We start from the raw sequence: 15,641 nt of genomic DNA on the forward strand, positions 1-15,641 counted from the left end.
TGATGGGGGGGGGCGGGAGGGTCTGTCTTGGCGGAGGTCTGCGCTCTCCGAGTGCTTTTCTAGTTGTTCCTTGTGCCAGAATCAACATTTCCTGAATTTTCTTCAATTTCAGCTCCTGCAACTCATTTTCCAAAGCAGTTTTTCTGCAAATAACAAATAAATTGATTCTAATTCTGATGTCAGCGTAACAGTTACCTCTATATATGTGCCAAGTTTAAAGTAAATTGAAACGAAATTGATGTTTTTACAGACATTTGAAATTTCACCCATTTTAAGGGTGGCCATGGCTCAGATGGTAGAGCGGGTCGTCCAATAACCGAAGGGTTGGTGGTTCGAATCCCGCTCTGTCCATGTGCTGTTGTGTCCTTGGGCAAGTCACTTCACCCTCCTTGCCTCCAGTGCCACTCACACTGGTGTATGAATGCGTATGAATGTTTGGTGGTGGTCAGAGGGGCGGTAGGCGTGAATTGTCAGCCATGCTTCTGTCAGTCTGCCCCAGGACAGCTGTGGATGCAGGTGTAGTTTACCACCAGCAGAGGGAGGATGTGAGAGCGAATGAAGAATGGATCAATAATGTGAAGCGCTTTGGGTGTCTAGAAAAGCACTATATAAAATCCAATCCATTATTATTATTATTATTATTATTATTATTATTATTATTATTAAGTTAATGGAGAAAAAGAAGATTTAAATAATTCATTAAGAAATTTGAACTTTGACCTACTGTTCCCAAAATGTAATGACATCTATTCATGGTCACTGGAAATCTATGAACTGAATTTGATATGAATTCAACCAATAGTTTTGCTGATAAGTGTAAACAAACAAACAGAACCATAATAATACCCGTTGCCTCCCCTTCGGGGGTGGGGGGGGTAGGGTAAGAAAATAAGTTGTGTTTGTAAAGCGGCTCTCTGTCGCCCTCTAGCTGCGATACTGCTGGGACTCCAAACTGATGAGAGGCCTGACGTCCTCAGTCACAGAGACACCGGAGATCGTCCTCGCCAGAGAGAACGCCAAGAGAATCAGTGATGTTTGTACACGCCCACACCCACAGCATGTACACAACATATACACAACATGTACACAACATATACACAACATGTACACAGCATATACACAACATGAGCACAACATGTACACAACATGTACACAACATGTACACAGCATGTACACAACATGTACACAGCATGTGCACAACATGAGCACAACATGTACACAACATGTACACAACATGTACACAGCATGTACACAACATGAGCACAACATGTACACAACATGTACACAGCATGTACACAACATGTACACAGCATGTACACAACATGAGCACAACATGAGCACAACATGTACACAACATGTACACAGCATGTACACAACATGTATACAACATGTACACAACATGTACACAGCATGTACACAACATGTACACACCATGTTCACAACATGAACACAACATGTACACAACATGTACACAACATGAACACAACATGTACACAACATGTACACATGTACACAACATGCACCGTGGCCATCTGAGTCCACCTGGACTCAGATGGGTCAGTGTCCAGGGTTAGGGTCCAGTCCAGTTTACAGCCAAAGAACATGTGGTTTATGTGACGTCCAACAGACTGAACTCATGTACAAAGACAAGCAGCTGAGGCTTAAAATGCAGTTGAACTTATGTTGGTATTGATGGAGTTGAAATTTGTTGGTCTTAGTTTTGGATCTTATTTGAACACTATGTGGACAAAAGTATGTGGACACGTTGAATTCAGGTCTGGGATACAAAACAATAATGAGTCTGACTAATGTCAGAACATACTTTTATTTTGGTAGACGTGTCAAGTAGCAAAGTACAAATACTTTGTTACTTTACTTAAGTAGAAATTTTGGTTCTCTGACTGTAAATAATAATTTTCTACCACAACTAACCATATATGTCCATATGAAATCTCCCACTAAACTTTAAGGAAATATTGATGTTTTGTTTTGTTTTAAATTTTAAATCCTCATGAACAGGACATCCAATACTTTTGTCCATGTAGTTGATAATAAGGATTTGGTTGTTTAGTTGTTGCTTACTCTTTTAATTATTGGTTTTAAATTGATTTTATTTTTTTTTTGGGGGGGGGGTTCTTACTGGTAAATTTCTAGCTTTTATTTGTTAATTGTTGGTTTTTAATTTTTGCTGTTTGGTTTTGTTGTTATTTGTTTTAGTTGTTACTCATTGGTTTTTAGTTGAAATTTGTTGGTCTTATTTGTTGGTTTTTGTTTTTGATCTTGTTGATATAATAAGGATTTAGTTGTTTAGTTGTTCAATGCTTTAATTATGGGTTTTAGTCGTTACTGGTTGTTTTTTAGTTGTTACTGATTGGCTTATAGCTCTTTATATTGTTTTTTTATTGTTATTATTTGTTGTTTTGTAGTTGATAATTGTCGTTTTTTAATTTCAAGTCAAACTGGGCTCAATTCAACAGTATTCAGGCTGATAGTCAGTTTTGGTTAGATTTGTTCGACTAGTAGAAGCAGAAGGCAGAATATCCAGTCTTACACCTGTGGTTATAAATCTGATGCTGTCGGTCAAACCTGACGTTGTCCTCCTTTGAAGCTCTTAGTCGACTTCTTGGTCCGTTCAGGTCCGGTACAGAGAGGACGTGGGCCGAGGCACCGCCGTCACGGACACGCCTGAGATGGAACGAGTCCGACGCAACCAGGAGAACATCAGCTCAGTGAGAACAGACAGATTTACCAAGACATGAAACAGCAGGTTACGAGTGGAAAACATCTCAACGTATCCCAAAAGAGTAAAGGAAACACATGATGCTGATTAAGAGTATTTTGGAAAACGGATATTTACCCCTCTGTTTTCCAAAAAAACCCTTGAGCAGACGTGATCGTTCTCAGAAAAGTCTTCGTTTAAATGGCCCCGTATATCCACACCATCCAGAGCATGACAGGCCTGTAGCACTTCTGTTATGAATGGAAGTGATGACGTAACCATCACACGTTTTCCTGGTTCAGCTCCAAACAAATTCGAAATGTGCAAATGTCTGAGCTGGTGATTTTTTTTACCATCACAAACTACTTTTCTGATGTGACTTGATATTTGTTGAGAATCATCTTTAGGGTAAGGTCTACCAAGTTTGTTCAAAGAATTGGGAAATAATGATTTTAGAATTTTTTTGTGAATTTTTGAATTTTGAAAAATCCCCATTGGTTTAAAATGGGACACATTTTAAACTGCTATAACTTCAAAACAGTTGAAGATATTGTTATAATTACTATTGGCAATAGATAGGAAGTCACATATGGGCTTTCCTTTGACCTTGAGAGTGACCCTGTGAGGTCGAACCAGTGTCAATTAATGTCTTTAAATATGTCGTTGGACTACAGGAGCCTTTGTCCTGTTTTTTCAGGTTATTCACATCGTTTTTGTTTGGATTGTTAAATAGATTAATACTGCTTGTTTGGAGAGTTAATGCGAACATATTTATAATTTAATGTTATTTTCTGCACTAAAACAATGAGAAAATTTGGATTTATCAATATTTATGGGTTATAATGCTATCATTTTACTTTTCCAGCCTGTTTTAGATCAAATTGGACTGTTTTGTGACTGAAATGAGTTTGACGCCCCTGTTCTACGCTAACAAAAACACAATACATGTTATTTTCAGGTCATTATACCCTAATGATCGAACACACAAAAAAAATCAGATTTCACCAAAATGTCTGAATTGTGCATCAAGACCTGCTGTCTGAACGTAGCGTTAGATGCAGACACTTCTGTTTTTCTACATTCTCATTATTATATTTTATTTTTGAAATCTGCTTCTTTTAAACTGTTTGCACCAACAGAACCAAGACGAATTCCTTGTAATGCAAAAATTACTTGGCAATAAATCTGCTTCTGATTCTGATTCTGAGATCAGGTCACATTTTATGACCGTTTCACACAGAATGCTGGGTAATTTCAAAGGGTTCACATGCTTTTTCTTGTCACTGTATATCTGAACTGAAAGAACTAAACCAGTGCCATTGGTTACAGCTGTCTGTGCTTGTGTTCTGTGACATAAACTAACCGTCTGTGTGTAAAATCATGCGTTGTGTCTGTTCCCGCCAGGTTAAATACAAGCAGAGCGCGGCGAAGGCCACCAGCGTCAGCCTGACTCCTGAACTGGAGAGAATCCGGCAGAACCAGGATAACATCAGCTCGGCAAGACGCAAACACACAAACACACACATCCACCTACACACGTCCACGTCGATCGGTGTGATGTGGTCGTGACGCCGTGTACCTGCGTCTCAACAGGTGAAATACCAACGCGGGCTGCAGGAGATCAGGGGGCGGAGCTGCACCGAGCTGGACACGCCCGAGTACAGGCGTGTGCGCAAGTCTCAGGACTTCGTCTCTACGGTAGCAGCCCGGTTGCCGTGGCCCCCGCCAGGGCTGTGGGAGGAGCTAACACGAGTGATGTGGCACCGTGGTTTGGACCGCAGCACTGGTACTAACATCACATGACGGCGTGGGGAACAGAGACATGTGTTCACCCGAGGTCCACGTTAACTCCTGGGGCAGATTTAGCTCGTCTAGAGTGAGGTCATTATTGGCGTGTGCAGCGCTGTAATGCAGTTAATACAACACTGCATTAACCCTCTGTTGTCCCGCCCAGAGAGGCCCTTACTGACCAATGACAGCGCGTTATCTGCACAGCGCTGTAGTAATGTCAATATATTCTTCATACAGTTTCTTACACTTTTTTTTTACACTTTAAATGATGAAATTATGGAAATATTTACATTTACAAACTATCCTTTAACAGTAAAATTTGAATAACACGAACAAATATGAACAAACCGAAATGTCTAAAGAAAATTAAGTACAGTTCTTACAATAGTCTGCCTGTTACTATATGTTTTGCACCTTTGTAGATCCGATCCGTAATGCACATGTAGAAATGATATACTGAGGCATAATATTGTTAAAATTTAACTTATTTTTCTTAAGAAATTTCAGTTTTTTGTCCGTCTGTCCATTGTTCGTAAACGATTTTTCAATAATCTTCTTCTCCAAAACTGTCCCCCAGAATGACTTGATAAATTTTGTTGTGGAACATCTTTGGGGTCAGGTCTACTAAGTTTGTTCTAAGAATTGGGAAATATTGATTTTTGATTTTTTTTTTATATATAATTTTTTCAAATGTTAAAAATCCCCATTGGTTTCTAATGGGACACATTTTAAAACTGCTATAACTTCAAAACAGTTGAAGATATTGATATAATTACTATTGGCAATAGATAGAAAGTCACACATGGGCTTTCACTTGGTGCCATGACCTTTGACCTTGAGTGACCTTGAAAGGTCAAACCAATGTCAGTTAATGTCTTTAAATATGCCGGTGGACTACAGGAGCCTTTGTCCTATTTTTTCAGGTTATTTACACCATTTTTTGTTAGATAGTTAAATAGATTAATACCGCTTGTTTGGAGAGTTACTGCAAACATTTTTATAATTTAATGTTATTTTTTTGCACTAAAACAAAGAGAAAAAATTTGGATTTGTCAATATTTATAGGTTATTATGCTATAATTGTACTTTTCTGGCCCGCTTTAGGTCTAATTGGACTGATATGTGACTAAAATGAGTTTGACGCCCCTGTTCTACGCTAACAAAAACACAATACATGTTATTTTCAGGTCATTATACACTAATGAAGATCTAATTCCAGCTGCAGGGTGGCTGTGTTTATCTGTTCCTCTTGTGTGAACGTTTAGTGTACTGACCGTGTGTGTGATTGGATACAATACATTTATAATAAAACACTAAAAACTAGTGTTTGTGTGTTTATTCACTGACCAAATGCACCCTGACCTGTTTGTGTGTGTGGTTTTAATGTATGATCTCCATGTGCCTTTTAGTTTTTATCATCATGCTCCGACTGACTTGAGTTTTTTTTTTTTTTTTTTTGTGACAGGCTAAGTACCACGAGGACTTTGAGCGGGGCGCGCGGCAGAGGCTCTACACCGGGATTGGACGATCCTAGCATGGAACGCTACCAGAGAGCCAATCAGATGATGGGAGAGGCGGGCTACAACAAAGGCATCCACCCCCAGGCGATGGAGATGGACAGACGACCAGGAGGCATCATCGTAGGTCAGTGAAACAGCAAGGAATGACTGCGAAAAGACTGCGAAAAAGACCAAACAAGTTGTAAATAACACTAATTAAAGACACCAACGACATGAAAAGGACTAAAAAGACCAAACCTGGAGTAAATGTCATAAAAGACTGAAGACAACATGAGATGGAAACGACTCATAAAATTTGAGTTATTTCTTGTAATTTAGTTCCAGTTTGATTTGAGATTAAAACGAAATAACAAGTGTAGTTTTATGTCATATTCAACAATAGAAAAACATGTCAATGACAGAACATGTGTTTAACAATTATAGTGATAAAATCTTAAAATATACACAACAAAATCATTCAAGTGTTAGCTGAGGATGTGACCATATTAACCCTGTAAAGCTGAACCATTAATTCATTGACAGAAAATTCCAGTTCTTTGAAACTGGAGGCCTTTACTGGTCCTTCTGAACAATACACATTTTTATTTTATTTTATTTTTTCAAACATCAATTTCCTTGTATGACTTTCAATTTTGTATCATATTTGATACATCAGGTCTCAATCCTCAAATATTATTATTTTTGAACAAACAAAAATATAATATAACCCAAACATGTCTAACGAATTGGTAATTCCTTTTCAAAATGGTCAAAGTTCTTCCTCCTTCCTCATTAATGACAGTCTTGTAGTGTCACTGGAAAGGCCTTTGGTGAATGAACTCCTCCCCCTGGTGGATTATCTGTGTATTGCATGTATCGATAGTATACATCAGGTTTTTCAAGAAAAAAAATATCACACTGATCATGTAGAGGGCTTCAAACTCATGTATCATATATGATACATGTGGCGTTATAGGGTTAACATAATTATCAGGATATAAAATGATATTGTGATAAATACACACTCTCAGCTCTGCCTGACATTCGAGTAGATAGAACTTTATTGATCCTTTGGGCAAAATGAAGGTTCCAGTAGTAGCACAAGACTGCATAAGAAGAATTAGACGATACAAAAAAGGAAATAAGAAAATAAGAATAACAACAGTGACGATAAAAACAAGCGTATTAGACATACACTATATGGACAAAAGTATGTGGACACGTTAAATTCAGATGTTCCTTTTCTAACAGGGGTCTGGAATACAAAACAATAAGACTAATGTCATAATATAGTTTTTATATTGGGATAAATATCATTGCATTGGTTAGTTTGGTTGAAATCAGTGAATTTATTTCTTTTTGGTTTGTACATCAATTATTGCACCCAGTACAACAACCACAATAAAAGTAAAAAAAAAGCATAAAAGGAACAGGCTAGAAGCAAAAGCTTGTTTTTTTGCCTGTCCTTGTCACCTGTTACACTGCTTACATTAATTAAATGTGTACAGCATCGCGCATTAACACCATAACAAAAAATCAGCAACAAAAACATGTCTACCATCCCAGTATAATGACTTTAAGCTTAAGGTTTTTTTAAACTTTGTCAAAGAAGTGAACAATGTAAATTCATCATCAAGTCCATTCCATAATTTCTTACCCACAACCCAAATCCATCTAGACTTAACATTTGTCCTCACTTTAGTCCATTCACAAATTACATAAATAAATAGATAAATAAATAAATACTTAAATAAATAAATAAGAAGAAGACAAAGAAGAAATATCCTGCTTCCAAATGCCTCAGAGATGGTTTTACTTCCTTTTTCTCAACATTGATTTATTTTTTTGATCCACGACTATGATTTTAAAAGTTCTACCTCTAAATTCTAAAATATGTTTCATGCTTTCACTGTAAATAATTTTCTCCCATTAGAATAGAATACAATAGAATCCCTTTATTGTCATAATACTGAATGGAAAACAAGATTGAAGAGCCTCTCCTTTTTCTGTGCAAACAGGTAATTATAGATAAAATATCCTTGAAATCCTTGAATCCTATGTGGACAAAAGTATTGGGACACATCATGGTTACAGCTGTAAGGTGTCCTGTTCAGGATGGTTTGAGATACGATGCATTTACATTCACATCTGACAAAGTCCTGTAACAAACCGAGACGTGAGGGAAATCTAGGCTCTAGGTCTGGATCGAGGTTCCACTGAGCATCAAAACATGCTGTCACATGATGCCAACAGGACACTCCACAAAACAGACATTCAACAAAAAATAAATAAACAGGTTTGAAGCTGCCGCTAAAGTGGATGTGGCCCTACACTCTACGGAACAGAGAAATTTGGTCTTTGCGAGGTGACAGACACCAGAACAATTTCATTCTCTATCTTTTTTATCTCAAATCATCCTGAACAGGACATCTGACAGCTGTAGACATGATGTGTCCCAATACTTTTGTCCACATAGTTTAGAAACATCAATATTTCCGTCAAGTTAATGGGAGGTTTTTCTTCTTCAGTCAGATGTGATGAGAGTAGATGGTTAGCTGTGGTAGAAAATTGTTATTTACAGTCAAAGCAGGAAAATATTTAAGAAATTTAGAGGAAGAACATTTAAAATCAGAGTCATGGAAAAAAAAAAATCTGTGTGCAGAGAAAAGAATTTAAAAACCATCTCTGAGTCATTTTTGAAACCAAGATAACAATTTAAACCAAACGAACCAATGCAATGATATCTATACCATAATATAAAACTATATTCTGACATTAGTCATATTGTTTTGTATCTCAGATCCCTGTTAGAAAAGAAACACCTGGATTCAACTGTCCACATACTTTTGTCCATATAGTGTACTCATAGTAATAAATAATAATAATAATAGAAATACTTTGCCTGACCTCTTTCCTCTTTCCTCTGAAGACCTGAAGGTGTGGAGGACAGACCCGGGTTCCATCTTTGACTTTGACCCTTTGGAGGATGACGTCCAGTCTAAGAGCCTCCGCAGGATGTCTGGTAGTCAGCCCCCCCACCCTGCCCCCACCCCCCCACCACCACCATCAGCAGACCTTTACTTTTAATTAGTTATTCTCTTTTGCAGAATTACAAAAGCGTTAGTTAACAGGAGGGCCGACATGGCGTGCAGGGGTTAGCGCTGTCATCTCACAGAAAGAAGGTCCTGGGTTTGATTTCCAACACCGGCTGGCGAGGGGGCGGGGCTTACTGTGTGATGTTTGCATGTTCCCCCCATGTCTGTGTGGGTTCTCCAGCTTCTTTCCACCATCCAAAGCAAAAATTACACTGAGGAATATACATTAAATAATGTATTTTTGTGAGTCCAGGTGTGAAGTATGAGGAACATACAAGTGACAAATCACAACAAGTCCAAATTTTGTCTTTGTTTCATTGTAAAAAAAGTAAAATTACATTAAAATATTTACATCTACAAACTGTCCTTTAAAAAAAAGAATATTATGAACAAATATGAACAACCTAAAATGTCTTAAGATAAATAAGTATAATTTAAGTATCCTACTATATAATACATGTTGTCCGTCTGATCGATGTTGCACACAGGAGGCGTTTGTACAGATTTTCCTCAGCCTTCACAGCCCCAATCGCCACCAAACTCACCAAATGAATAGAAAACATTATCTGACTATCTACTAAGCACAATTTTATGTCCGTATTCAAATGTTGTGAGGTATTCTGGGCCATTTTAGCCTCTCATGCAATTGTACAATGGCACCACGAGTACAATGCCACTAGTAATTTTAATGTGTAAATGATAAACTGAGGAATAATATTGTTAAAAGTCACTTATTTTTCTTAAGAATTTTCAGGTTGTTCATAGATGTTCAGGTTATTCACATTTTGTGTGGAAAAGATTAATAGTAAATGTAAACATCTTCATTTTGTAATTTCGCTTTTTTCACTAAACAAAGAGAAAAAAATTGTAATTGCCATTATTTATAGGTTATTATGTGATATTTTCTGGTCCAGCCTATTGTAAGTCATACTGGTCTGAATGTGGAACCTGAACTAAATGGAGTTTGACACCTACTATATGTTCTACTGCCGTGGTTCTCAACTGGTCTGGGTGTCAGGACCCACTATCACCCCCACGCCCAGACCCAAATTAATAACAGTTAACTTCTCAAATTTATTCAATAAAAGATGGAGAGTTTTGAAACCTGAGATAAAACAGAATATCCCAGTCTGAAAACACAGAAGACAAGTCTCATACTGAAACCAAAGTGACCAGTAGGTGGCGATGGTAAATATGGTTCTATTCCTTTAACTCTAAATTAGGTCCATTTGAACCAAACCAAAAAAGTGACCTCAGTTAAAATGAAAAGTTCATTCCGTCACTTATTGAAGATTAAACACACTGAGGTTTCAGTCGATCTGATGAAGTCGTCGTCAGACCTGAGTTTCTTTATGCGGTGAAATGTCCCGGTGTTAATTATCATTACAGCTCATTACCGCCCCCTATGTTGGGGAGTGTGAATGGACGGCGCCCAGCTCCATAAAAAATAAAGTGCAGGATTTGTTTGTTCACATTATTTTCTGCTCAGACAAAGGCCTGTGACCCCCTGAAAACAGGTTTACCACCCACCAGCTGAGAATCACTGACAGCAGTTCTTTGTAGTGTTCAGATTTTAACACCAAAAGCATAAATCTGAATAAGAGTTTCTGCTAATAACCCCCCCCCTCCCCCCCCAAAAAAAAAAGATGCACAATGAACCCTTCAGATAAGACCAACTTCATTTTGTGAAACCTAGTGGGATTAGACCTGAGCTGAGCTGAGTTTGGTCTAAATGGCCCAGAGGTGTGAATGTGAGCGGTTGTTGGTCAGTCCTGTAATGAACAGAGCCCCGCCCCTGCGACGGTCACCGGGATTTTAACAAGAGTAGCTCAGTTTAACTTCAGACTCACAGTTGATTGACCTGTTATCACGAAAACCATAAGTGAAGGACTGAGCCGTGACTGAAAATAGTCCCCAACAAACTTCTGCTGATGAATAGTGGTGGGATTGATAAGAGTTCAGGTTTGTGGTTCCATTTTCCATATCACCTTTCGACTCGATGCTGCTGAAAATGTAAATACAGAGAACGGCCCCAGCAGCCTCTGATGGTCAAACCTGTCTTGTCCTGTGCTGCCCCCCGGTGGCGTCTATCTGTCAGAGCGGTTCCACCGACAGCCGTCCCAGCAGTCCCTGACCCACAGCCAGGCCCAGTCCGTCAGCTCCCTGACCTCCGACCTCTGGGACCGCAGCAGCGCCGACACCCCCGGTACCGGTCTGATCGCAGGGTGGACTCACTGTCTGGCCTTAAACCCATAAAGACCCAAAGAGCCCCTGACAACCAAAAACCATCCAATAATTTCTGAACCACTAATCCTATCAATCCATGTCAGTAATTGGTGTAAAATGCAGTTCTTCATCTTTTCATGGTCATCAGATATGACCCATTTGGACGTTCAGAGGCTCAGTCATTACCGTGGAAACATTGATTCACCAGTCAAACCCATGGAGTTGGATCAATGACAGTGGACGGACACACTGGGTTTATGTTCAGTTAATGAGAGATTTAGCTGAAAAAATCACTTTTTCTTCAGTTTTTGATATAATTACCATTGAATTTAATCTGAGCTTTTATGCACAGCTACATGATCAGAAAATTAAATATACAGGGTGTTTGTGCATTGTGGAATTTTGCGTGAAAGTCTTAAAGTACGAAAAAAAAAAAGTGTCTGTCATAGTTGAATTTGAAAGTATGATCAAAGACACATAATCTCTATAACAATAAATACATGAGGAAAATATATAAAACATTTGATCAGATTTCACTGACCAGTCAGTACTGGAATGATTTGAGTGAAACTGGTTTGTATGATATTCATGCACTTTTGTGATTTTCATTTGTTTTGAAAACATTTCTGTCAGTAAAACATAATTTACTGCGAATTGTGCATCAATTCATTCATACATTTATAAAAATGTACTTTTCTACCACACACAACAGGTACAATCTCAAACAAAAAAGTAGGAACACAAGTAGAAAAGTACATGAAGTCAAAGTCTGGGGGAAAAAATAGCAGTTTGGAAAAAGTCTGGCACTTTTATTTGGATATAGAGCAAACACCCTAGGCTGGCCAGCCATCCGGTTTTCTCTGTATTCAATACTGAGCAAACAGTCTGAAATATGCCTGATCTATTTTATACCAGACCAATCACAAGTCTGGGGGGGCGGGTGTTTCGAGATGCATCGTACGACTTCTTTTTGCCATAAGTCAAAGTCAGTTCCAAGTCCACAAATCTCTGTACAACTGTTGTCGGTCGTTTACTTGATTCAAAAATAAGGATTGAATTATAAATTACACCCTTTATTCTTAAAGATGCGGGAGACTTTCATGACCAGTTTTTCATCAGATCTGTAAAACCTCAGTCTTATCCTCAGTACCACGAATCTGTGGGCGCAGGCGGCTGCGCGAACCTCCGTTTCCCACAATGCATGTCGCGACAAAAAATTCTGAAGATGCCCGAGTGACTTCCCAGCTCTGAATGTAAACACATGGTTTGTTTCTGGTGGATGTGTTCACTGTAATGCAAGAGGTTCAGGTGAGTAATCACAGACAGACTGGCAGATTCATGATACTGAGGATATGACTGAGGTTTGACAGATATGATGAAAAGTTGGTCACGAAAGTCTTCCGCACCTTTAAGTTTCTCTGACAAAAGCGTCATGTCTGTTTTATCTGTGATTGGTTTACTCCTGTTAGTCCCGCCTTCATCTTTGGATTCTAACCCCACGATTCCAGACTGATTTCTCATCGAGAAAGACGGATGACTGGCCAGGCTACAAGCACCCTGTATATTCAAGATTCAAGAATGTTTATTATCATTATGTGCACATAAGGACAGTTTACATACAGGTAGACCTCAGCGAGATAAAAGAAAAATATAAAAACACTCAAGAATATGTCCATCAAATGTAGAAAAGAAGTGTAAAAACACAGTATGTACAGTGAATGTGATTTGTGCAATATTATTATAATATCAGAGGTGGGTAGAGTAGCCAAAAATTAGACTCAAGTAAAAGTACTGTTACTTTAGAAACATATCACTCAAGTACAAGTAAAAAGTAGTCCTCCAACTAATTACTCAAGTAAAAGTAAAAAAGTACTTATTGAAAAATTTACTCAAGTACTGAGTACTTCCTGAGTAACATCACATTTATTGTTCTTTTAAATTCAACAATTAATAAATGAAATGTTAAAATATAGAAAATATATATGGGAACATTACAGCTAGTTACAAATACCTCACAATAATCATTGTTGGCTCCATCACTTTAATATTTCTAGTCTGTTCTGGTGGAGGCAGATACTGTGCATGGTTTTCTATTTATTTTTACAAGTTAGCATAGATATCTGTAAACATATCTTCCCCTTCTGTCAAATTTCTTTAACTCATGTGAGTCTTGTGAGTTTTTGGCGGAACTCTTTCTAACAACACAAAGCAAATGGTTCGTGTATTAACTAATGACCAAGAATAAAAGTAACAAGTAGAATGTGCACCATTGTAATGGAGTAAAAGTAGCATTTCTTCTTCATAAATATACTCGAGTAAAAGTAAATAGTATGTCATATTAAAAGTACTCTTAAAAGTACAATTTATGTAATAAGTTACTTAAGTAAATGTAACGGAGTAAAAGTAATGTGTTACTACCCACCTCTGTGTAATATAATACCAGTTTTTTCACTTCAAAATGGCTCAGATGGTAGAGCGAGTCGTCCAATAACCGAAGGGTTGGCGGTTCGAATCCCGCTCTGTCCCAGTCATGTACCATTGTGTCCTTGGGCAAGACACTTCACCCTCCTTGCCTCCAGTGCTGCTGCTCACACTGGTATGTGAATGTGTGGGAAAGTTTGGTGGTGGGAGGGGCCGTGTGGATGCAGATGCAGTTGACCACCACCAGAGGGAGGATGTGAGAGCGAATGAAGGATGGATCCACCGGACGCTTTGAGTACGTGTTCAAAGAAAAGCACGATATAAGTCTAATCCATTATTATTATTATTATTATTATTATTATTAAAATGCAAAATACAGAGGATAATATTAGAATAAATGGTGATAAATACCCCTCCCCCCCAAAAAAAAAACCCAAAAGGTTAAATATAGTGAAAATGTCACTGGGGAACTGGCACAAACGTAGGTGTGGGTCTTTATGGGTTAAACCCCCTAACCCACCCCCTGCCTCTGGGCTGAGTGTGCCTTCACTTTTCTAACTGACACTGGACCCACAGCGCCACCTGGGTTTGAGTCCAGGACGATGACCTCAGTGTAGTGTCTGTGTTTGACCGTGTGTGTGTGTGTGTGTGTGTATGTGTGTGTGTGTGTGTGTGTGTGTGTATGTGTGTGTGTGTGTGTGTCCAGCTCCTGTCCTCCCTGGGGCGTACCACCAGGGCCTCCAGCAGCAGCAGCAGTACCACGGCTACATGCACCAGACCAGCATGTCGGCGGTCAGATCCGTCACCTCGCCACCGCATTCGGCCTCCATGGTACACACACACACACACACACACACACACACACACACACACACACACACACACAGGTTTTTCTACATCCTGGGGGCTCACACCATCCCAGAAGCAAAAGCTTTTCAACTGGTCTCACTTTAGAAACACACCAGGAATGATATGAATCCACACCGTTTTATAAGTAATAATAATACATTTGATCTATGAGCGCACGTCCAGACACTCAGCATCAATGAAACCACACCCACTATGTGGACAAAAGTATGTGGACACATTGAATTCAGGTGTTTGTTTTCCAACAGTGGTCTGGGATACAAAACTATGATGACTAATGTCAGAATAGAGTTTTATATTATGGGATAAATATCATTGCACTGGTTAGTTTGGGTTAAATTGTTGTCTTTGTTTCCAAAATGACTCAGAGATGATTTTAACTTCATTTCTCTCAACATTGATTTGTATTTTTTTTTTTTTATCCATGACTATAATTTTAAATGTTCTGCCTCCAACTTTATAAAATATTTTTGCTGCTCTGACTGTAAATAATAATTTTCTACCACAAGAAGAAGAAAAATCTCCCATTAAACTTTCAGGAAACATTGATGTTTCTAAACTATATGGACAAAAGTATTGGGACACATCATGGTTACAGCTGTCAGATGTTGAATTGTATTTTTATGGAATGCATTTACTGCCACAGACACTTTAAACTCTTCTTCTCTTAGTCTTTTAAGAAGCATCTGAAGACCTTCTTTAGACAGGCTTTTAGTTGGGGGGGGGGTTTGCCTATGTCTTTACTTCTAATTTTATTGTAAAGTATTTTTTTGCTTTACGATGCTACATAAAGAATTATTATTATTATTATTATTATTATTATTGTTATTATTATTATTATTATTATTGTATTATTTATGATAATTATAATTACTTTATTATTATTGTTTTTTATTATGATTGTTTTAATTTGTATTAGTTATTATTACTATCATTATTATTTTATTTTTATTGTATTATTATTATTGTTATTTAATGATGATGATGATTATTATTATTATTAGTAATAATAATAATAATAAT

At 38.0% G+C, this 15,641-nt stretch overlaps 2 protein-coding genes and 1 long non-coding RNA gene across 3 annotated transcripts in view; 2 read left to right on the top strand and 1 right to left on the bottom strand.

Annotated features, from left to right (window-relative positions):
- The window catches only part of LOC115411287 (nebulin), a 218,846-nt gene that overhangs the window by 96,075 nt on the left and 107,130 nt on the right, over positions 1–15,641 (top strand). The window lies entirely within an intron of this gene.
- LOC115411334 (nebulette-like) lies at positions 2,476–4,788 on the top strand. Its single transcript, XM_030123446.1, has 3 exons — positions 2,476–2,729; positions 4,124–4,216; positions 4,313–4,788. The coding sequence occupies exons 1-3, from the start codon at positions 2,691–2,693 to the stop codon at positions 4,520–4,522; spliced, it is 342 nt and encodes a 113-aa protein (XP_029979306.1). The 5' UTR covers positions 2,476–2,690; the 3' UTR covers positions 4,523–4,788.
- On the bottom strand, positions 3,128–5,369 carry LOC115411346 (uncharacterized). The gene is made up of 3 exons (XR_003934194.1): positions 5,325–5,369; positions 5,116–5,117; positions 3,128–3,318 (listed from the first exon to the last, which is right to left on the bottom strand). It is a non-coding gene; the product is annotated as an uncharacterized LOC115411346 (long non-coding RNA).

This window comes from Sphaeramia orbicularis, chromosome 20 (genome assembly GCF_902148855.1).
Source record: "Sphaeramia orbicularis chromosome 20, fSphaOr1.1, whole genome shotgun sequence".
Taxonomy (NCBI): Eukaryota; Metazoa; Chordata; class Actinopteri; order Kurtiformes; family Apogonidae; genus Sphaeramia; species Sphaeramia orbicularis.

Coding starts and splice junctions, on each gene's coding strand:
- LOC115411334 (XM_030123446.1), top strand. CDS start 2,691: ATGGAACGAGTCCGACGCAACCAGGAGAACATCAGCTCA. Junction 2,730..4,123: donor ACCAGGAGAACATCAGCTCA/GTGAGAACAGAC, acceptor TGTTCCCGCCAG/GTTAAATACAAGCAGAGCGC. Junction 4,217..4,312: donor ACCAGGATAACATCAGCTCG/GCAAGACGCAAA, acceptor GCGTCTCAACAG/GTGAAATACCAACGCGGGCT.